General features: G+C 42.2%; 1 protein-coding gene across 1 annotated transcript in view; it reads right to left on the bottom strand.

The window, feature by feature from the left end:
* Positions 1–24,250, bottom strand: part of mcc (MCC regulator of WNT signaling pathway) — a 166,922-nt gene that overhangs the window by 141,350 nt on the left and 1,322 nt on the right. The window contains exons 2-3 of the mRNA XM_079814639.1: positions 9,870–10,114; positions 7,746–7,981 (exon numbers count right to left, since the gene is read on the bottom strand). Coding sequence (XP_079670765.1) covers positions 7,746–7,981; positions 9,870–10,114 — 481 coding nt within the window. The remainder of the gene's footprint in view (positions 1–7,745; positions 7,982–9,869; positions 10,115–24,250) is intronic.

The following is a 24,250-nucleotide window of genomic DNA, read 5'->3' as shown; positions in this document are numbered from 1 at the left end:
CATAGATTTTTTTAATAATTTTAAAGTCCCTATGGGCGAACAGCTTTTAGACACAATCAAGACACGGAAAATACAGACAATAAAATAATAAAAAATAACAAACAATTGATAAATACTATCTAAAATATTCAATAATAAATAAATAATTCTAGAAATTAATAATAATTCTAAATGAGTAAGTAGGTAAATTTAAGTAAATAAATAAAACACATACATTTTTGTAATAGTTTAAAAATAATTGTATATTAACTTAAACATTATTTTATCCCTATGGGCAAATGGTTATTATGGCAAGACAAACAAACAAGACAAAAATACAGACAATGAACAAATGAATGAATGAACAAATCAACAAATCACCAAATTAACAAATAAATGAACAAATCAACGAACAAATGATAGAATGAATGAACGAACAAAATCAATGACTGAACAAATCAATGACTGAACAAATCAACAAATCAATGAACCAATCAACGAACTAATGAACGAATGAATGAGTGAACAGATGAACGAATCAACGAATCAACAAATCAACGAATCAACGAATCAACGAATGAACGAGCAAATTAACAAATCCATGAACTAATGAAAAACGAACAAATGAGCGAATAAACGAATCAACGAATGAACAAATCAACGAATGAACAAATCAACGAATGAACGAGCAAATGAACAAATCAATGAACAAATGAAAAACGAACAAATGAGCGAATAAACGAATCAACGAATGAACAAATCAACGAATGAATGAATCAACGAATGAACAAATGAACAACCAAATCAACGAATGAAAAAACAAATCGATGAACAAATCAACAAACTACTGAACGAATGAATGAACGAACAAATCAACGAATGAACAAATCAACAAATGAACGAGCAAATGAACAAATCAATGAACTAATGAAAAACGAACAAATGAACTAATAAACGAATGAACAAATCAACAAATGAATGAGCAAATGACAAATCAATGAACTAATGAAAAACGAACAAATGAGCGAATAAACGAATCAACGAATGAACGAGCAAATGAACAAATCAATGAACTAATGAAAAACGAACAAATGAGCGAATAAACGAATCAACGAATGAACGAATCAACGAATGAAAAAAATCAACAAATGAACGAATCAACGAATGAACAAATCAACAAATGAACAAACAAATCAATGAATGAACGAACAAATGAACGAATGAACGAACAAATCAACAAATGAAAAAACAAATCAACGAATCGATGAACAAATCAACAAACTACTGAATGAACGAACAAATGAATGAACAAATGAACGAACGAACAAATGAATATAACGTTTTCAAATACATTATTTAAATTCTATATATAACCGCTCTGAGAGCGTTACCGGTATATTTCCACTTGAGTTTGGTTCAATAACACGGGCAGATTTCTCAGTGCGGCTGCTTCAGAGAAGGGTTTGGGCGGCTTTAGATGCCCATCTCATTAATGTCTCAGATATAACCGGACAGGAATGGACACACGATCTCTGGCCATTAAACACCCCTGAACACTTCCTCTGCTGGAGATCTGGAGGTCACCTACACATCTCATCACACACACTCGGGGAATCTCATCACACACACTCGGGGAATATCACTGCTGTGCACAATTACTCCAGCAATATGGCTTCAGCGGTCTGGAACTCACTACAGGGTCTTTACCCAGAATCCAACAGTGAAAACACACACAAACTGCGTCTGAAATCACACACGTATCGGCATGAAGTTCCCTGAAGAGCACATCAATGGACACGCTATCCCATGAGGCCACGGGACAGGATTTGTGAATGGGCAAACGCATTTGCATAAGCCCGCCTCCAGAGCAAGACATCGACCAATAGTTATACATCATCACACCATAGGCTCTGCCCAATGACACAAAAGACCCGCCAGCTTGCAACACAGGTCCCGCCCATTTTGTACCCTAGGACCCACCCATAGACACAATTGACCATGCCCATTTGCACTGAAGACCCTGCCCACTTGCACCATAGGCCCCGCCCATTGACAAAATACACCCTGCCCACTTAGACATAAGGTCCCGCCCACTGACACAATAGACCCTGCCCACTTAGACATAAGGTCCCGCCCACTGACACAATAGACCCTGCCCACTTAGACATAAGGTCCCGCCCACTGACACAATAGACCCTGCCCACTTGCACATAAGGTCCCGCCCACTGACACAATAGACCCTGCCCACTTGCACATAAGATCCCGCCCACTGACACAATAGACCCTGCCCACTTGCACATTAGGCCCCGCCCACTGACACAATAGACCCTTCCCACTTGCACATAAGGCCCCGCCCACTGACACAATAGACCCTGCCCACTTGCACATAAGGTCCCACCCACTGACACAATAGACCCTGCCCACTTGCACATAAGGTCCCGCCCACTGACACAATAGACCCTGCCCACTTGCACATTAGGCCCCACCCACTGACACAATAGACCCTGCCCACTTGCACATTAGGCCCCCCCCACACTTCAGACAGAGTTGAAAATAATATTTTTTCTGCATGCATATATTCGTTTTTTTTGTGCAAAAAAATTATAAGTGAACCTCAAGGAACAAAGAGCTGTTATTGTGGTGTTCTGGTAAGATAATTAAACATGGTGTGTGTGTGTGTGTGTGTGTGTGTGTGTGTGTGTGTGTGTGTGTGGGCAGGAGAGGAAACCGTGCACACATTTATCATTTCAAGCCATTCCCATGGTGAGCATACGTCTTTTCATCTGTCCTCTAAAGAATAAAACACACGCCTGGCCTTTTAAACAACAGCCCAACACAACAACACACACTGCTGGAGGAAGCAGAACTGGAGCTCAAGGACCCGAGTGAGACCAGGACCTCGGCAAACACGTCCTGCATATAATGAGGAGACAAATGAACACAATGTGAAAGAGCTGCGATTCAGAGAGCAGAAAAACTCAAATAACAGCAGAAATATATAGCAAGAGTCACAAACAGGTTATTATAGTTCAAATAAGATTAAGGGTTTTAATATTTTTTCAGTTTTTTATGGTTTATTTCAGCTAGCTGCCTAATTTTAACTCATTTTCATTTAGTTTAACTTGATGTACTAAAACAACATTTTTGTAAAAATATCAAAATGACAATTCCTGTAAGAATTACTAACTTAGTATTAATTACATGCCTTAAAACAGCTTGAGTGTAACTCTACACCCTTGCTTCATTTAGTATCCGCAGCTTCATGAATATGCAAATTAGCCCCGCCTCCACTCAATTATAAAGTGGAAGCCATTGAGAACAACAGCAACTCATCAAAGAGCGGGGTCAGCGCATGCTGAGGGTCACAGAGCGGGGTCAGCGCATGCTGAGGGTCACAGAGCGGGGTCAGCACATGCTGAGGGTCACAGAGCGGGGTCAGCGCATGCTGAGGGTCACAGAGCGGGGTCAGCACATGCTGAGGGTCACAGAGCGGGGTCAGCGCATGCTGAGGGTCACAGAGTGGGGTCAGCACATGCTGAGGGTCACAGAGCGGGGTCAGCACATGCTGAGGGTCACAGAGCGGGGTCAGCGCATGCTGAGGGTCACAGAGTGGGGTCAGCACATGCTGAGGGTCACAGAGCGGGGTCAGCGCATGCTGAGGGTCACAGAAGTGGCCAACTTTCTGCAGAGTCAAGAGCTCCAGACCTCCAAACTTCTGTGGCCTTCAGATGAGCTCAAGAACAGTGTGTAGAGCTTCATGGAATGGGTTTCCATGGCCGAGCAGCTCACTCTAGAGCAGTGGAGACGTGTTCTCTGAGTGACCAATCACGCTTCTCTGTCTGACAATCCCATGGACGAGTCTGGGTTTGGCGGTCGCCAGGAGAACGGGACTCGCCTGACTGCATTGTGCCAAGTGTAAAGTCTGGTGGAGAGGGGATTATGGGGTGGGGTTGTTTTTCAGGGGTTGGTTCCAGTGAAAGGAACTCTTAATGCAAGGCATTTTGGACAATTTCATGCTCCCAACTCCAGGCCTTCTCGTCCAACATCACAAATGCGCTTCTAGAAGAATCCCCATAAACACACTCCTAAACCTTGAGGAAAGAAGAGCTGAAGCTGTTAGAGCTGCAACTCCATATTAAACCCTACGGATTATGGGATGGTATTAAAGCTCATGTGCATGTGAAGGCAGGTATATAGTGTATATTTGAATCAGAAAAAAATCAGCATCCTATGAACATCATAGAGTATCAGTGGGGGAAAGCCCCGCCCACGTGACGGGATTGGTCGGATGTTTGTGATGTAGGAAACAGGGGCGTGTCTTCGCTTCACTGCAGTTTAAAGGAGAAAATACTCACCACATAGACACATAAACAACAGAAGATGTTCCAGTCGGAGACAATGGCGAACAACGAAGACATGGGATGTCCTGGAAACTGGATTGACGTGAAGCCTGATTTGCAAACGCGCTCCACTAAACGTGACTTTGACAGATCGCAGACATGCATTAGCGAGACGGGACATTAGCAGCAGATTCTGCTCGTAATGAAATCTGGGCTCTGGGTGACGGATGAGGTGACAGAGAAAACCAGAGACGGGTTTAAACCCCAGCAGAGCCGGAGCAGGAGTTCACCAATGCTAACTGATGGAGGCTTGTTGGACAGCGTTATCCAATTAGCTTTTATTTTCACGAAAATCAATCAATCAATCTCGCACACTTACTCCCTGAAGAGATTAATTAGACTGAAAAGAGCAGATGGACATGACACACACACACACACACACACACACACACACACACACTTCTTTAACTGCTCAGTAAACCTACAGATGCAGCTAATGAGGGAAACTGAACTACAGCACAAACAGCCGAACGCCAGTTAATGCACACGTATAAATAAAACCCTAACAACCTCAAAGCCCCGCCTCTGAGACACAACATCCACATGTAGACCTGCAGAAGCACACACACACACACACACACACACACACTCGTAATGTCCTCTCTAATGCGAGAGCTCTCCTGCGTAACCCGAGCTGCTGAATAACGGCGTTCACCAGCGGAGCGGAGCTGTTAAAACATCACATGACACCAGCGCATTCCTCCATCACTATAAACGCTCACACACACGCTCTGACGTCACACACACTAATAGAGGCCATATGTCAGAGTGGAGCAGCCCGGAGATGCTGATAACACACACACACACACACACACACTCACAACCCTCTAGAGAATCCATGGCAGCAAACTGTAATCATTATAATGAACATTAGTGCATTACAGATAAAGAGGTGTGTGTGTGTGTGTGTGTGTGTGTGTGTGTGTGTGTGTGTGTGTGTGTGTGTGTGTGTGTGTGTGTGTGTGTGTGTGTGTGTGTGTGTGTGAGTGAGTGTGTGAGTGAGTGAGTGTGTGAGTGTGTGTGTGTGTGTGTGTGTGCGCGCGAGTTTGTGTGTGTGTGTGTGTGAGTGTGTGAGTGTGTGTGAGTGTGCGAGTGCATGCGAGTGTGTGTGATTGTGTGAGAGTGTGTGAGTGTGTATGTGCGAGTGTATGTGTGTGGGAGAGTGAGTGAGTGAGTGAGTGTGTTTGTTTGTGTGTGTGTGATACATATATAGCTATTATTTTAAGACAAGTATATGGTCAAAATTCTCATTAACAAAAATCATTGATTGAACTGAAAAATCATTTTTAAAGTATTTATTGTACTGCCTTTAATTTGTGCTGATACACACACATACACACACACACACACAAATGTCTGTAATGTCATAAAAATTATAATTAAAAATAATAAAATGTTAAGGTAATACGTTATTCTTAATAAAAAATAAATTGGTGATGTAATAAAAACAACACCTTCACAATGATCTGATCTGTCCTACACACACACACACGCAGATTATAATGTCATGCGTTTGCATTTGGAAAAGAAAAGGCGTCAGATCATGACTGAGAGCGCAGAGAGAGATCAGATTCACTCGCCGCTGAACAAGAGCAACTGATGAGCAGATGGTGCGACACACACTCCTGCTGATCTCCTTCATTCATCCTCATCCACGGGAACTCACACACAACAACAGCAGGATACACACTCTTTATGAGCACACTGAGGACGCACACTCCTCAAATCAGTGTTTTACACTTCAAGAGAAACTCTCACAAAAACATGTCCATGATCACGATTCTGAACAACGTGTGATTCACTGGAGGTTCTGACATAATGTTCGTTGCTGCAGTCTATTTAATATATATTCCAAAAATGAAAACTTCTGTTTCTATAGTCGGGTTGAGTGAATGATTCAATGACTCACTCATGAAGACTTCACTTGTTTCATTACTGGATGAATCAGTGTTTTTGAACGAATCTCTTGAGTGAATGATTAAATGACTCACTCATAAAGACTTCACTTGTTTCATTACTGGATGAATCAGTGTTTTTAAACAAATCTCACGAGTGAATGATTCAATGACTCACTCATAAAGACTTCACTTGTTTCATTACTGGATGAATCAGTGTTTTTGAACGAATCTCTTGAGTGAATGATTAAATGACTCACTCATAAAGACTTCACTTGTTTCATTACTGGATGAATCAGTGTTTTTGAACAAATCTCACGAGTGAATGATTCAATGACTCACTCATAAAGACTTCACTTGTTTCATTACTGGATGAATCAGTGTTTTTAAACAAATCTCACGAGTGAATGATTCAATGACTCACTCATAAAGACTTCACTTGTTTCATTACTGGATGAATCAGTGTTTTTAAACAAATCTCTTGAGTGAATGATTCAATGACTCACTCATAAAGACTTCATTTGTTTCATTACTGGATGAATCAGTGTTTTTGAACAAATCTCTTGAGTGAATGATTCAATGACTCACTCATAAAGGCTTCACTTGTTTCATTACTGGATGAATCAGTGTTTTTAAACAAATCTCACGAGTGAATGATTCAATGACTCATAAAGACTTCACTTGTTTCATTACTGTATGAATCAGTGTTTTTGAACAAATCTCTTGAGTGAATGATTCAATGACTCACTCAAATGTTTCATTACTGGATGAATCAGTGTTATTGAACAAATCTCTTAAATTAATGATTCAATGACTCACTCATAAAGACTTCACTTGTTTCATTACTGGATGAATTAGTGTTTTTGAACAAATCTCTTAAATTAATGATTCAATGACTCACTCATAAAGACTTCACTTGTTTCATTACTGGATGAATCAGTGTTTTTGAACAAATCTCTTGAGTGAATGATTCAATGACTCACTCATAAATGTTTCATTACTGGATGAATCAGTGTTTTTGAACAAATCTCTTAAATTAATGATTCAATGACTCACTCATAAAGACTTCACTTGTTTCATTACAGGATGAATCAGTGTTTTTGAACAAATCTCTTAAATTAATGATTCAATGACTCACTCATAAAGACTTCACTTGTTTCATTACTGGATGAATCAGTGTTTTTGAACAAATCTCTTAAATTAATGATTCAATGACTCACTCATAAAGACTTCACTTGTTTCATTACTGGATGAATCAGTGTTTTTGAACAAATCTCTTAAATTAATGATTCAATGACTCACTCATAAAGACTTCACTTGTTTCATTACTGGATGAATCAGTGTTTTTGAACAAATCTCTTGAGTGAATGATTCAATGACTCATAAAGAGTCATGTTTCATATCTGTACATGACAACAATGCTTTCCAATTCCAACCAATCAGTCAGTGTCAGCTGAGTGTTCAGACTCACAGTATTGGCCAGGTCCAGGTAACTTCCGCTGCGTCCCGGGTGAGGCTGGGACAGGAGTGTGTGTATCCCAGAGGGAGGCTGGGACAGGAGTGTGTGTATCCCAGCGGACGGCTGTTCTAGAAGCTTCTGGAGTAGCGGCGAGCTCTGCTGTGGAGGATGTGCTTGCGTCGGGGACTGAAGGTCTGGACTCTGTAAGTCTCGGGCCCCAGAATCAAACTCCCAACTCTCTCGAGCGCCTGCGGGAACGACAGAACCCTTCAGACACGCCCTGAACACATGTCTATGCAAATAGTGCGGAGTCTGTCAGCAGACATGGGCAGGGTCTATGCTAATAGGGCGGAGTCCGACAGCAGTCATGGGCGGGGTCTAGGCTAATAGGGCGGAGTCTGTCAGTAGACATGGGCGGGGTCTATGCTAATAGGGCGGAGTCTGTCAGCAGTCGTGGGCAGGGTCTATGCTAATAGGGCGGAGTCTGTCAGCAGTCATGGGCGGGGTCTATGCTAATAGGGCGGAGTCTGTCAGCAGTCATGGGCGGGGTCTATGCTAATAGGGCGGAGTCTGTCAGCAGTCTTGGGCGGGGTCTATGCTAATAGGGCGGAGTCTGTCAGCAGTCATGGGCAGGGTCTATGCTAATAGGGCGGAGTCTGTCAGCAGACATGGGCAGGGTCTATGCTAATAGGGTGGAGTCTGTCAGCAGTCATGGGCGGGGCCTATGCTAATAGGGTGGAGTCTGTCAGCAGTCATGGGCAGGGTCTATGCTAATAGGGCGGAGTCTGTCAGCAGTCGTGGGCGGGGCCTATGCTAATAGGGTGGAGTCTGTCAGCAGTCATGGGCAGGGTCTATGCTAATAGGGCGGAGTCTGTCAGCAGACATGGGCAGGGTCTATGCTAATAGGGCGGAGTCTGTCAGCAGACATGGGCAGGGTCTATGCTAATAGGGCGGAGTCTGTCAGCAGTCGTGGGCGGGGTCTATGCTAATAGGGCGGAGTCTGTCAGCAGTCATGGGCGGGGTCTATGCTAATACAGCGGAGACTGTCAGCAGTCGTGGGCAGGGTCTATGCTAATAGGGCGGAGTCTGTCAGCAGTCATGGGTGGGGTCTATGCTAATAGGGCGGAGTCTGTCAGCAGACATGGGCAAGGTCTATGCTAATAGGGCGTAGTCTGTCAGCAGTCATGGGCGGGGTCTATGCTAATACAGCGGAGTCTGTCAGCAGTCGTGGGCAGGGTCTATGCTAATAGGGCGGAGTCTGTCAGCAGTCATGGGTGGGGTCTATGCTAATAGGGCGGAGTCTGTCAGCAGACATGGGCAGGGTCTATGCTAATAGGGTGGAGTCTGTCAGTAGACATGGGTGGGGTCTATGCTAATAGGGCGGAGTCTGTCAGCAGTCGTGGGCAGGGTCTATGCTAATAGGGCGGAGTCTGTCAGCAGTCGTGGGCAGGGTCTATGCTAATAGGGCGGAGTCTGTCATCAGTCATGGGCGGGGTCTAGGCTAATGGGTTGAAGTCTGTCAGCAGTCTTGGGTGGAGTCTATGCTAATAAGGTGGATTCTGTCAGCAGTTGTGGGCGGGGTCTATGCTAATAGGGCGGAATCCGACAGCAGTCGTGGGTGGGGTCTATGCTAATGGGGTGAAGTCTGTCAGCAGTCTTGAGTGGAGTCTATGCTAATAGGGCGGAATCCGACAGCAGTCGTGGGTGGGGTCTATGCTAATAGGGCAGAGTCCGACAGCAGTCATGGGCAGGGTCTATGCTAATGGGGTGAAGTCTGTCAGCAGTCATGGGCGGGGTCTATGCTAATAGGGCGGAGTCTGTCAGCAGTCATGGGCGGGGTCTATGCTAATAGGGCGGAGTCTCTCAGCAGTCGTGGGCGGGGTCTATGCTAATAGGGTAGAGTCTGTCAGCAGAGGTGGGCAGGGTCTATGCTAATAGGGCGGAGTCTCTCAGCAGTCGTGGGCGGGGTCTAAGCATGTGACATCACACTGCTTATGATTTATGGTGATTAGAAAAAGGAGTGTGTGGATTTTGATCATTATAGGGCGGTTGTACACACACACTGCCGACACACATGTTCAAACACCACACAGAAGTGAACTTTAAGGGTCGAGATCTGGACAGGAAAACTCATACCTAAACTATTCTCACTGCTGGTTGGCCAGGAGGCGACGTGTTCCCGGAGTTTCCTCTTCTCCGAGTCGCTGGAGACGAGCGACAGTTGTCCTTCCTCCTTCCGGATCTCGCTGACCAGCTGCATGCGGCAGCGCGTGAAGTCCTCGAAGGAGATCTTCCCTCGCTCATCAGCGCCGAGCTGACCCATAATCTCTGCCACCGCGCCCTCCATGTTCAGCTGCCGGCAGACCATCAGCAAATCATTCCTGCCAAATTTTATTTGAAGCACAAAAAATGCGCAAATAAGAAGACAAGACATGCCAAAATGGCTGGGAGATTCAGATAATCAGCAATGAGATGATTTTAGGCAAAAAGGCTGAAAAATGCATTGTAGCCAATGGGAATTTCATGTTTTGTTCTATTATAGCACCACCAAGAGGCACAATCCTAGCATTTTTTTGTATGTGTCCTCGGAGTAAGTCCATATATGTGTGTGTCAATTTTGGTGAAAATATCTCATTTCGTTTTGGAGTTATAGACATTCATATGAAAAAACACATAAAAAATGACTGACACCTGACTTTGATTGGATTTTACTCCCCCTTACTATCAATATTTTGACATTTAGGCATTAAAATATCGACCTGTGTTTCTGAACTTCTGACGCTGGTTTCGTCTCGATCAGACTAGCGGTTTCAAAGATATCAGCTAACGTTTTTTAAGCGCTAAATTACCACGCTGCATAAACCATACGCCGAAACCTGGCAAGTCTGGTATCGTTGGACTCGGCAAGGATTCAGGAGACGAAAATATCCCATGAAAATAAGTCAACCACACCCAAAGTTATAAACATTTGAGAAAAAATCTCCATTAGGTGGCGCGAAACCTCTCAGGCTCCTTCAGGGCATCGTGTTGATGACCCATACCGAGTTCGTAACAATCCGTTCATGTGTTCATAAAATACAGCATTTCAGCACATCATTCAAATGGCCGATATGGTAAAATTGGATATCAGACGATATCCGATATTTTCTGATTTTTGGACAAATGTTTAAGAAGTTACAAGCAAAGATAAAACATTTTCGTATCTCTGGACCAGTAGGTGGCGCTGCGCCGAAACGCTGCATGTTGCCTCAGGTCCAGAGGTGTCAAAAGTATTTGCATTCATTACTCAGGTAGAAGTATAGATACTGGGGTTTAAAAAGACTTCTGTAGAAGTTGAAGTATCAACTCAAGCTTTTTACTCAAGTAAAAGTGTAAAAGTAACTGGTTTCAAAACTACTTAAAGTATAAAAGAAAAAGTAATGTAAGGGGAAAAAATGCCATTAAAGGGGTAGTTCACCCAAAAATGAAAATTCTGGTATAATTTACTCAAATTGTTCCAAACCTGTATGAGTTTCTTTGTTCTGAAGATTGAAGAATTTCTGTAACAAGCAGATTTTATGCAACCATTGACTGCCATAGCATTTTGCCCCTACTATGGCAGTCAATGGTTGCTCTATCTGCTTGGTTACAAACATTCTTCAAAATATCTTCAGAACAAAAACTCATACAGGTTTGGAACAACTTGAGGGTGAGTAAATGATGACAGAATTTTCATTTTTGGGTGAAGTATCCCTTTAAGGACAAAAGATTAGGCCGCGCCACAGTGCATACCCCACCTCCTCAAAAAAACATTTTTCTGAAGGCCATAATGACTATAATGTTATATTAAAAAGTTAATGTTGAACATTTTTATAGATGCACTTGGCTACGCGTTTCAGCCGCATATATTCCCATTGAAAATGAACGCATTTTAGGACAATGCAAATACATTAAAGAACCATATTGTGTACTACTGAGCATTAACGTGTTTCATGGAGTGGAAGATTTGATGACTAGTTGCCTATAAATATTGTAAAGGTGCAAAAAGTCAAAATTCAGAGGCATGTTATCAATAACCATTTTTTGAATGTGTGATCAGTGTGGCCAGATTGGGTCAACAATTTCTAGCCCAAAAACCTCACCAAATGTACATTTATATTTAAAAAAAAAAAATGGTTATTGATAACATGCCTGGTTATTGATAACAAGTTTGCACCTCTTACAATACTTATAGGCAACTAGTCACTCCAAGAAAAAAAACCAAAACTTTAACTGCCAAAATAATGTGATATTATTTTATTGCCATACCAATCAATGTTGATAAGTAAGTTACCATTTTATCTCCTTAAAGCATAACATTGATGATTAAAAAAAAAAAAAATCCCAGTAAAACGGTTCAAATATGACTATATGTCCAGCTAGAAACTGTCAAAACAGCATTCCCTTAGAAAAACACAAGATTTTCAATGTCAACAGTAAGAAGCCAATTTACCTGCAAAAAGTGCCCAATATAGAGATTGGAAAAAGCTATGTAATTAACAGGCATTTCACACGTTAATGCACACACCACTGTCAAAATGCGTAATTCATTTATACTGTACAATAATCCGTCAACAAATACATAACAACAATGCGCTTACCCTTGTGTTGCACTTTGCTTTGACAAAACTACAGTATGTCTTTCGTGAAGTACATGGCACATGCACATTTAGCACAGTCAAAACGGATTAATCGTTGATTTTAACATCTTTCAGCATCTGTCGGGGTTGCTAGTTGCAGATGTCCTGAGTGTGTATATGATGATGGACAGGAGTCACGGTTATATTTATAAAGAGTCTTCGAGTCACCGGTGTAATTCACGTTTGAGAGTTGAGTCACTCTCCCACTCTTTACTGTAGATACAACTTACTGTGTATTTATGCCACTGGCAAAGCGATCACTGATTCACTGGAATATACAGCTCCGAGTCATCGCGCTAAAAACCCGGCTAAAGTCAGGAATGAGGCTGAGCACGTCTGCCTGCTGATCGCTGATTGGCTGAAAGTGCGTGCTCGTCAACGAGAACCCGCCCTATCTGGCAGCATGGTGTGTGATTTGTGCAGGTGCAGGCGTGATTGATAGCCTACAACCCAATAGGGTGTCGGAATGGTTTGTGTTTATCCTTCTCATCCAACCACAATCAAATTCACTCTGTCCGGATGGCGCGATTTATCTGGATAGTTTTTTTTATTTTATGACAAGCCGGAATGACGCAAATAATTTGCGCTATTCGTGCGAAGTTGGCTGCTTGAACATTTTACTCGCTTCATTCGCGCGTGACATTCGCTTCACCACAGATGTGAATTTGTGTCATGGGCGGGGCTTCTGCCAGCGGCTCGTCTCTTTGAGAAATAGCTGACATGGGCTGTGTTTACACGTCTAATTTTTGCTAAAAATTCTACAGTTAATGTGACAAAACTTAGTTTTAAGACTTTTTCAGGTGGTAATGTAATTGTTTAAAGCTGAACATGTGATCTGGTGTGTGTGGAGCTGATCATGTGATCTGGTGTGTGTGGAGCTGAACATGTGATCTGGTGTGTGTGGAGCTGATCATGTGATCTGGTGTGTGTGGAGTTGAACATGTGATCTGGTGTGTGTGGAGCTGAACATGTGATCTGGTGTGTGTGGAGTTGAACATGTGATCTGGTGTGTGTGGAGTTGAACATGTGATCTGGTGTGTGTGGAGCTGAAGATGTGATCTGGTGTGTGTGGAGTTGATCATGTGATCTGGTGTGTGTGGAGTTGAACATGTGATCTGGTGTGTGTGTGGAGTTGATCATGTGATCTGGTGTGTGTGGAGTTGATCATGTGATCTGGTGTGTGTGTGGAGTTGAACATGTGATCTGGTGTGTGTGGAGCTGAACATGTGATCTGGTGTGTGTGGAGCTGAACATGTGATCATTTGAGCATGTGATCTGGTGTGTGTGGAGGTGATCATGTGATCTGATGTGTGTGGTGTTGAACATGTGATCTGGTGTGTGTGGAGCTGAACATGTGATCTGGTGTGTGTGGAGTTGATCATGTGATCTGGTGTGTGTGGAGTTGAACATGTGATCTGGTGTGTGTGGAGTTGATCATGTGATCTGGTGTGTGTGGAGTTGAACATGTGATCTGGTGTGTGTGGAGCTGAACATGTGATCTGGTGTGTGTGGAGTTGATCATGTGATCTGGTGTGTGTGGAGTTGATCATGTGATCTGGTGTGTGTGGAGTTGATCATGTGATCTGGTGTGTGTGGAGTTGATCATGTGATCTGGTGTGTGTGTGGAGTTGAACATGTGATCTGGTGTGTGTGGAGCTGAACATGTGATCTGGTGTGTGTGGAGCTGAACATGTGATCATTTGAGCATGTGATCTGGTGTGTGTGGAGGTGATCATGTGATCTGATGTGTGTGGTGTTGAACATGTGATCTGGTGTGTGTGGAGTTGAACATGTGATCATTTGAGCATGTGATCTGGTGTGTGTGGAGTTGAACATGTGATCTGGTGTGTGTGGAGCTGAACATGTGATCTGGTGTGTGTGGAGGTGATCATGTGATCTGATGTGTGTGGTGTTGAACATGTGATCTGGTGTGTGTGGAGTTGAACATGTGATCATTTGAGCATGTGATCTGGTGTGTGTGGAGTTGAACATGTGATCTGGTGTGTGTGGAGTTGATCATGTGATCTGGTGTGTGTGGAGCTTAACATGTGATCTGGTGTGTGTGGAGTTGAACATGTGATCTGGTGTGTGTGGAGTTGAACATGTGATCTGGTGTGTGTGGAGCTTAACATGTGATCTGGTGTGTGTGGAGTTGAACATGTGATCTGGTGTGTGTGGAGCTGAACATGTGATCTGGTGTGTGTGGAGTTGAACATGTGATCTGGTGTGTGTGGAGTTGAACATGTGATCTGGTGTGTGTGGAGTTGAACATGTGATCTGGTGTGTGTGGAGTTGAACATGTGATCTGGTGTGTGTGGAGTTGAACATGTGATCTGGTGTGTGTGGAGCTGAAGATGTGATCTGGGCTGCGTTCAGCCCCGACAAAACGTTGCAAAACGTTTTTTAAACGGTAACGGTGCTGCGTTGAACACCCTGTTCTGTTGACGCAAGAGTTGTAACTATGGCAGCCGAGAAGGCCATTCTTTGTGTTCTTTTTGTGGAATTTTCGGAGCCTGATGAAATCGATATAAATACGTGTTTAATACTGCAAAATACATGCAATCACTGCCCTTGCCGTCCAGAATAAAAGACAACATCCCAATCCCATTTAATGAACCTTTTTCATCTCCTGGTAATCAATTCTAACTTAAATCATTTTATTTCTAGTTCTTACTTTTTTAATAGCTTGTATTTTCTTTCTCACTTTATGTCAAGCAATTACCATATATGAAATTTGGTATATAAATAAACTTGCCTTGCAATTAAGCTAAAGATATAAATAAATACATCATGTTGATTATATATATAAATATATATATATATATATATATATATTAAACTCTTACGACAATCATGTCTTCTAATACCAGCGGACACATTAAACAACTTTACTTCCATTGTGTGAGCTGTCTCTTTAATACTGCGTGGTTTATATACATGTTGCTGCTGATTGGGCTGTCATTTTTGACACACCCACCAAACGAGATCAAACGCATCTCAAACACGTTGCACACCGGTGCACACCGTTTCCAGGAAACATGACGTTCAACCTGAAACCGTAGCAAAACGTTGCGCACCGGTTTGAGCTTTGAACGTGCCCCTGGTGTGTGTGGAGCTGAACATGTGATCTGGTGTGTGTGGAGTTGATCATGTGATCTGGTGTGTGTGGAGTTGATCATGTGATCTGGTGTGTGTGGAGTTGATCATGTGATCTGGTGTGTGTGGAGCTGAAGATGTGATCTGGGGCACGTTCAACGCTCAAACCGGTGCGCAACGTTTTGCTACGGTTTCCGGTTGAACGTCATGTTTCCTGGAAACGGTGCGCACCGGTGTGCAACGGGTTTGAGATGCGTTTGATCTCGTTTGGTGGGTGTGTCAAATATGTCAGTCCAATCAGCAGCAACATGTATATAAACCACGCGGTATTAAAGAGACAGCTCACACAATGGGTCCAAGTGAAGATGTTTACAAATGTGTCCGCTGCAGCTCAGTATACACAACAATTGATTGTCGTAAGACATGATTGAAGACATGATTGACATGAAGACATGATTGTCGTAAGAGTTTATATATATATATATATATATATCAACATGATGATGTATTTATTTATATATTTAGCTTCATTGCAAGGCAAGTTTATTTATATACCAAATTTCATATATGGTAATTGCTTGATATAAAGTGAGAAAGAAAATACAAGCTATTAAAAAGTAAGAACTAGAAATAAAATGATTTAAATTAGAATTGATTACCAGGAGATTAAAAAGTTAAATAAATGTGATTGGGGTGTTGTCATTTATTCTGGATGCCAAGGGCAGTGATTGCATGTATTTTGCAGTATTAAACACGTAATAATATCGATTTTATCAGGCTCCGAAAATTCCTCAAAAAGAACACAAAGAATGGCCTTCTCGGCTGCCATAGTTACAACTCTTGCGTCAACAGAACAGGGTGTTCAACGCAGCACCGTTTCCGTTTAAAAACCGTTTTGCAACGTTTTGTCGGGGCTGAACGCAGCCCTGGTGTGTGTGGAGCTGAACATGTGATCTGGTGTGTGTGGAGCTGAACATGTGATCTGGTGTGTGTGGAGTTGAACATGTGATCTGGTGTGTGTGGAGTTGAACATGTGATCTGGTGTGTGTGGAGTTGAACATGTGATCTGGTGTGTGTGGAGCTGAAGATGTGATCTGGTGTGTGTGGAGTTGAACATGTGATCTGGTGTGTGTGGAGTTGAACATGTGATCTGGTGTGTGTGGAGCTGAACATGTGATCTGGTGTGTGTGGAGTTGATCATGTGATCTGGTGTGTGTGGAGTTGATCATGTGATCTGGTGTGTGTGGAGTTGATCATGTGATCTGGTGTGTGTGGAGTTGATCATGTGATCTGGTGTGTGTGGAGTTGATCATGTGATCTGGTGTGTGTGGAGTTGATCATGTGATCTGGTGTGTGTGTGGAGTTGAACATGTGATCTGGTGTGTGTGGAGCTGAACATGTGATCTGGTGTGTGTGGAGTTGATCATGTGATCTGGTGTGTGTGGAGCTGATCATGTGATCTGGTGTGTGTGGAGTTGAACATGTGATCTGGTGTGTGTGGAGTTGAACATGTGATCTGGTGTGTGTGGAGCTGAACATGTGATCTGGTGTGTGTGGAGCTGAACATGTGATCTGGTGTGTGTGGAGCTTAACATGTGATCTGGTGTGTGTGGAGTTGAACATGTGATCTGGTGTGTGTGGAGTTGAACATGTGATCTGGTGTGTGTGGAGTTGAACATGTGATCTGGTGTGTGTGGAGTTGAACATGTGATCTGGTGTGTGTGGAGTTGATCATGTGATCTGGTGTGTGTGGAGTTGATCATGTGATCTGGTGTGTGTGGAGTTGATCATGTGATCTGGTGTGTGTGGAGTTGATCATGTGATCTGGTGTGTGTGGAGTTGATCATGTGATCTGGTGTGTGTGTGGAGTTGAACATGTGATCTGGTGTGTGTGGAGCTGAACATGTGATCTGGTGTGTGTGGAGCTGAACATGTGATCATTTGAGCATGTGATCTGGTGTGTGTGGAGCTGAACATGTGATCATTTGATCATGTGATCTGATGTGTGTGGTGTTGAACATGTGATCTGGTGTGTGTGGAGCTTAACATGTGATCTGGTGTGTGTGGAGTTGAACATGTGATCTGGTGTGTGTGGAGTTGAACATGTGATCTGGTGTGTGTGGAGTTGATCATGTGATCTGGTGTGTGTGGAGTTGAACATGTGATCTGGTGTGTGTGGAGTTGAACATGTGATCTGGTGTGTGTGGAGTTGAACATGTGTGTGTGGAGTTGAACATGTGATCTGGTGTGTGTGGAGTTGAACATGTGTGTGTGGAGTTGAACATGTGATCTGGTGTGTGTGGAGTTGAACATGTGATCTGGTGTGTGTGGAGTTGAACATGTGATCTGGTGTGTGTGGAGCTGAACATGTGTGTGTGGAGTTGAACATGTGATCTGGTGTGTGTGGAGTTGAACATGTGATCTGGTGTGTGTGGAGCTGAACATGTGATCTGGTGTGTGTGGAGTTGAACATGTGATCTGGTGTGTGTGGAGTTGATCATGTGATCTGGTGTGTGTGGAGTTGATCATGTGATCTGGTGTGTGTGGAGTTGAACATGTGATCTGGTGTGTGTGGAGCTGAACATGTGTGTGTGGAGTTGAACATGTGATCTGGTGTGTGTGGAGCTGATCATGTGATCTGGTGTGTGTGGAGTTGAACATGTGATCTGGTGTGTGTGGAGCTGAACATGTGCTCTGGTGTGTGTGGAGTTGAACATGTGATCTGGTGTGTGTGGAGCTGAACATGTGATCTGGTGTGTGTGGAATTGAACGTGTGTGTGGAGCTGAACATGTGCTCTGGTGTGTGTGGAGTTGAACATGTGATCTGGTGTGTGTGGAGCTGAACATGTGATCTGGTGTGTGTGGAATTGAACGTGTGTGTGGAGTTGAACATGTGATCTGGTGTGTGTGGAGTTGAACATGTGATCTGGTGTGTGTGGAGCTGATCATGTGATCTGGTGTGTGTGGAGCTGAACATGTGATCTGGTGTGTGTGGAGTTGAACATGTGATCTGGTGTGTGTGGAGCTGATCATGTGATCTGGTGTGTGTGGAGCTGATCATGTGATCTGGTGTGTGTGGAGCTGAACATGTGATCTGGTGTGTGTGTGTGGAGTTGAACATGTGATCTGGTGTGTGTGTGTGTGTGTGTGTGTGTGTGTGTGTGTGTGAGCTCCAGTGGATCAGCGGCGCTCATTAACCCGGTGAGATTAGCCTTTCCTCAGCCAGTTCTTCTGCCGCTGGCTCTGATGTCTCTGTGGCGGCTCCAGATATAATTCGTCTTGTGTTGATCTAACGGCCGGTCTTTACGGAACCCCTAAAGGGATTTGGTGGTGTAAAAAAATTAGGATGGGAGGATATTTTTTTTCCAAATCGTTTGCGTTCCCTCACAAAAATTTTGCGATCTCCCGAGAAACAATTGCGTTCCCTCGCAAAGATCGATGTCCCACGGGCCGTTTCAAACCGCTCAGTACGTTATAGCTACACTCTGTAACTTATTTAGTTTATTCTTAGCTAAAAACACTTAGTTCTTTCAAAAATATATGTGCTTATTAATGTATATTGACTTCTTTCAAGTAATAAAGTATTCTGGTAAGTTTATAATATGCCATTGTAAACACATACGGGTGAGGGTTCGACTGCGGGTCGCCATGTTGCTCCTCCATCTTGAAAGTACATTAGCCAAAGAGGGACATTCCCATAAATTCAAGCTTGGCCTTTGGCGTTTTAACACTCGATGGCTCCGTGTCCAATGTGGACGAGGTCGAGCTGGAAGCCATGTTAATCTTGGACTAAATCGGCCACCGTAGAGTTAAAACCAAATCGGAGAGGAACAGAAACTAATATTCACTGGATGGTCATATACAAGTTCACCACTAGATGGAGGAAAATATCACACAGTGGAGCACAATAGAGCAGTTAGAGTTATTTTGAACTTGGACTTAGGCTATAGGCTGTAAATAAATACAGTCAGTGCTTAGTTCAACGAGTTCGGTGTTAAAACACAATGTCTCTTTAACGTAGACAACAAGCTGCAACCTAATTTTCCTCAAAACGAGCCTTATAATATAAATTGGTCTGTAGAGCAGGCGACTGAGAGACAAGTCCGAAGGGACTGTCTGCAAAGTGCAAAACCCAAAAAAGCGTATAACCTACTACAAGTCATTAACTTCAATGTTACACACTGTGTCTCCAAATTCAGTTTACACATCAATGGTCACTTAATTTGATAAAAACACTTAGTTTGATCAAATTTGCTATTTTTTTATTATGAAAAATATTCAGCTAATTTCACTGAAATGCACTGTAGGCTACTGTCACCAAATTCAGTTCACACATCAGCTCTCCTGCTGGTTACACTACAACCCTTAGTTTGGCAAGTAATAGCACATCAAAATAATAAAAGTAATAGCACATATCCATAGGCCTATTCTTTACACAAATGATGTTGGTACCCAGCTAAAATACAGTAGTTGCAACCATAGCTTTTGTATGATAATTGCTTCCTGATTTTGATGGCATTACTCTGTTTACTGTATTAGTATATTGTAGTAAACTGAATTGTTATTGCCTATTTTTTAGTAACGCCTTTCGGGTTTTGCACTTTGCAGATGGTCCCTTTATACTTATCTCTCATATTATAAGGCTCGTTTTGAGGAAAATGATGTTGCAGCTCGTTGTCTACGTTAAAGAGACATTGTGTTTTAACCCTTAATCGTCCTCAAGTAGGGTTTACGTTTGAGTCCCTTGTGCTCAGATGGACCCCAAACTTTTACAGAGCGATTGCATAAGGAAATATAATTTTTTTTACATGGAAAATTATATATAATTTTTTTTATTTAATTCTCAACTATACATTTATGCTGTGTTTTTGTGGGTATTTGGTAGTTTTTTACCTATTTACTGCACAAATACTTAAAGGGATAGTTCACCCAAAATTGAAAATAAAGTCAGTAATTACTCACCCTCATGTTGTTCCAACCATGTAAGACCTTCGTCCATCTTCGGAACATAATTGAGTATATTTTTGATGAAATCTGAGAGCTGTCTCACTCCTCCATAGGCGAAAATACTTTTTTAGCCGAAAAACAACAAAAATAACGACTTTATCCCACTATTATTGTTGTTCAATTTGAGCCTCTGACGAGAGTTCGCGGGAGTGCCACGACGCATGCGCGAGAACTGAGATTACGGCGTTCTTCTTCTACTACTACTTGTTACTGGCTGCTCACTCTTTCTGAGTAGGGTTAATCTCAGTTCTCGCGCATGCGTCGTGGCACTCCTGCAAACTCTCGTCAGAGGCTCAAATTGAACAACAATAATAGTGGGATAAAGTCGTTATTTTTGTTGTTTTTCCGCTCAAAAAGTATTTTCGTCGCATGATAGACTTAATACAGAGCCACTGTAGTCATTTGGACTCCTTAAATGACGTTTTTACTTACTATTCTGGGCCATCAAGTTTCATTCCCTCTGAAAGCCTATGGAGGAGTGAGACAGCTCTCAGATTTCATCAAAAATATACTAAATTATGTTCCGAATATGAACGAAGGTCTTACATGGTTGGAACAACATGAGGGTGAGTAATTACTGACTTTATTTTCAATTTTGGGTGAACTATCCCTTTAACAATGTCATAAATTGGCTCATTAAAAATAATTTTTTTAGGAAAAAATCACTTGAATGATGATCTTAAATAAATATAAATAGTTTTTGGACATTGCTCTGTGTGTTAGGGATAGAATACCGCCATCTGTAGGTTTGTGGAAAAACTTTAGGAATTATAGTTAAAGAGAGAGAGAGAGAGAGAGAGAGAGAGAGAGAGAGAGAGAGAGAGAGAGAGAGAGAGAGAGAGAGAGAGAGAGTGCAATGACCACATTATCCACTAGAGGTCCATAGGGAAGTTATGCAGAAGTTAAGCTGCCTTTCATCTTTCTTTTATTTGCCCTTTTCCCTCTTTCTCATGATTGTTCCATGTTGCATTTGTGCTCTAGTATTTGTCCTTCATTTATGTATGAAAATATTTCAGATTTATGCCAGTTTTGTTGATTTTATTTGCCAATTTCAATAAAAATACTCTCTGTTGCAGTCACACACGTGTGTGTGTGTGTGTGTGTGTGTGTGTGTGTGTATGAGATAGAAAATTCGTTCTACTTTGTGTTTATGTTCTAGGACCAGACCTTGAGATAAATGTGGAAATTTTCAGATTTATACTGGATTTAGTTAATTTTTTTTGACAAAAAAAAAGAAAAAAAAAAGTACTTTTTACACTTTCCCATTCATTTTCAATGTGGGGTCAATCTGACCCAGAGGGACTTAAACGGTAAAAAAAATTTACACACCTTTAGAACAACCAAATCAAGCCCAGATTTTTTGTGCATGTTTAGATTATTTAGGAAAAGTCCCAGAGTCTCATGGCCCTGAGATGAAGGGAACACATTTTGAAAATGGAGGAAACGTCCAGTGGGGTCAGCTGGAGCCCAAGGGCCGATTAAGGGTTAACAACGTTTTTAGCTCACGAGTTATTGATCCGGGAAGTTCAAATCTGTGAATACATTGCCAACTACTGAACTCCGAACTAAGCACTGACTGTATTTATGTATACTTAAGCCCAAGATCAAAATGAAATTCTAACCGCTTCATTGTTGACATACTGAGCTGTTTCAAACGCTGACAGCGGGACATTATTAGCAAATATCGCGAGGGAACGCAAAAGTTTTTGGGGAAAAAAATTCCTCTCATCCTAAATTTTTTCCACCACCACATCCCTTTAGGGGCTCCATAGATCTTTGCTCTCATGGATCTATAATTGGTTCCCTGGCGAAGCGTTTAGGCTGAGGGCAAAGAGAAGTTTCATTACTTGTTTATTTTTAGGCTATTTAACTTTACGTTAGCGGTGTAGCCGACTAGCACTGACTTTGAATTTATGACTGAATTGTTTGCTTTATTTCATGTATAGCTTATTATACCTTTTACTTACCTTTGTATTATTGATCAAACATTAACTTGCATTTAACAAAAAGAGACTGGGTTGTGTTTCATGTCATTTAATGTTATCACAGTGATAATCATATGCACACTTGTCTGAACCAGATATTAATATATGATTAATATAAACCAGATTTTCTGATCATTGTTGTCACTACTAGAGCAAGCTCCTGATTGGTTAACGCGGCGCGAATATCCGCCTAAGTTCACATTTTTCAACTTCAATCACGCGTCAAACGCTCAATTCGCGCGAATCGTGCTGCAGAATGTCTATTCGCGTCTTTGCATTGACTTAACATGTAAATCACTCGCGTGAATCGCGTCCGGTGTGAACGCACCATGCAGTCGAATCGGCATGAGCTCAGGAATTAACAGAAAAAAGAATTGTGTCTCTATCCCTTATGGTTCAAAAGTTATTAGTATAAACAGGAGTCAAAATGTGTACAGGTGGTGGCGCTAGAGGGATTGTTTTAGAGACTCCAAAATTGGTGTGGTTAATGTTGGGCCAGTCCTCTATCTGTGTGCCAAATTTCATAACTTTCCCGCAAACGGTTCTATGGGCTGCCATAGACTTCAATGCCGGAATAATGATAAGAAATCTAAACTGTTTTCACCTTCGGTGCTCCGGCCCTAATAATTATGATCTGTGAGCACATGAACAATCAAGAAAAGTCATATTTACAAATGAAAATCAAGATAACACACGAGTTGATGAAGCATTGAATGAGTCTTCTTAAATGTAAAACATGACAGAAGTCTGATGTGAACGATAGTTAAAGGATTAGTTCACTTTTAAATAAACTTTTGCTGATAGTTTCCTCACCCCCATGTCATCAAGATGTGCATGTCTTTCTTTCTACAGTCGAAAAGAAATGAAGGTTTTGGATGAAAACAGTCCAGGGGTTTTCTCCATATAATGGACTTCAATGGGCTCCAAACGAGTCAAATGACAGTTTCAGTGCAGCTTCAAACGACCCCAGATGATGAATAAGGGTCTGATCTAGACAAACCATCAGTTTCTGAGAGAAACCCAGCAGTATTTATGCTATTATTTTACCTCTTATCAGACGAGCGTGATCATCTCTGAGCTCAGACATAACTTCCGGCGAGTGAGGTCAAATACGATAGTGGTTATAGATATATCGATCGTAGATGCCTCATTCTACTGATCCATGCAGTCACTAATGAGGCATCTACGTATACATCTATGACCACGCTCATATTTGACCTCACTCGCCGGAAGTTATGTCTGAGCTCAGTGATGATCACGCTCGTCTGATAAGAGGTAAAATAATAGCATAAATACTGCTGGGTTTCTGGGTTTAGGCTGAGGGCAAAGAGAAGTTTCATTACTTGAGTTTCATTACATAAGTTTCATCAAAAACCTTCATTTCTTTTCGACTGCAGAAAGAAAGACATGGACATCTTGGATGACATGGGGTGAGGAAACTATCAGCAAAAGTTGATTAAGAAGTCAACTATTCCTTTAAAGCATGAGTTTCCTGATGATTTCCTCCATCTCATCCCAGATGTTCATGTGTTTCTCTCTTTTTTGAGGATCACTCCAGGATTTTTCTGCTAATGGACTTCAATGGGAACCAACGGCTGAAGGTCCAAATCACTGCAGTTTCAGAGGCTCTGACCAATCACAGACGAGGAATAGAGTCTGATCTAGACGAACCATCGCCACATTTACAACACACACACACACATTTATACACTCAGTGTTGTTCGTATGATGTCATCACGTGTGTAAGGTCACGTGACGCAGGTGGAAGTGT

This window comes from Gobio gobio (assembly GCF_949357685.1).
Source record: "Gobio gobio genome assembly, chromosome: 4".
NCBI lineage: Eukaryota > Metazoa > Chordata > Actinopteri > Cypriniformes > Gobionidae > Gobio > Gobio gobio.
Note: the sequence above shows the minus strand (reverse complement) of the source record. Positions and strands in the feature narration are given on the sequence as shown.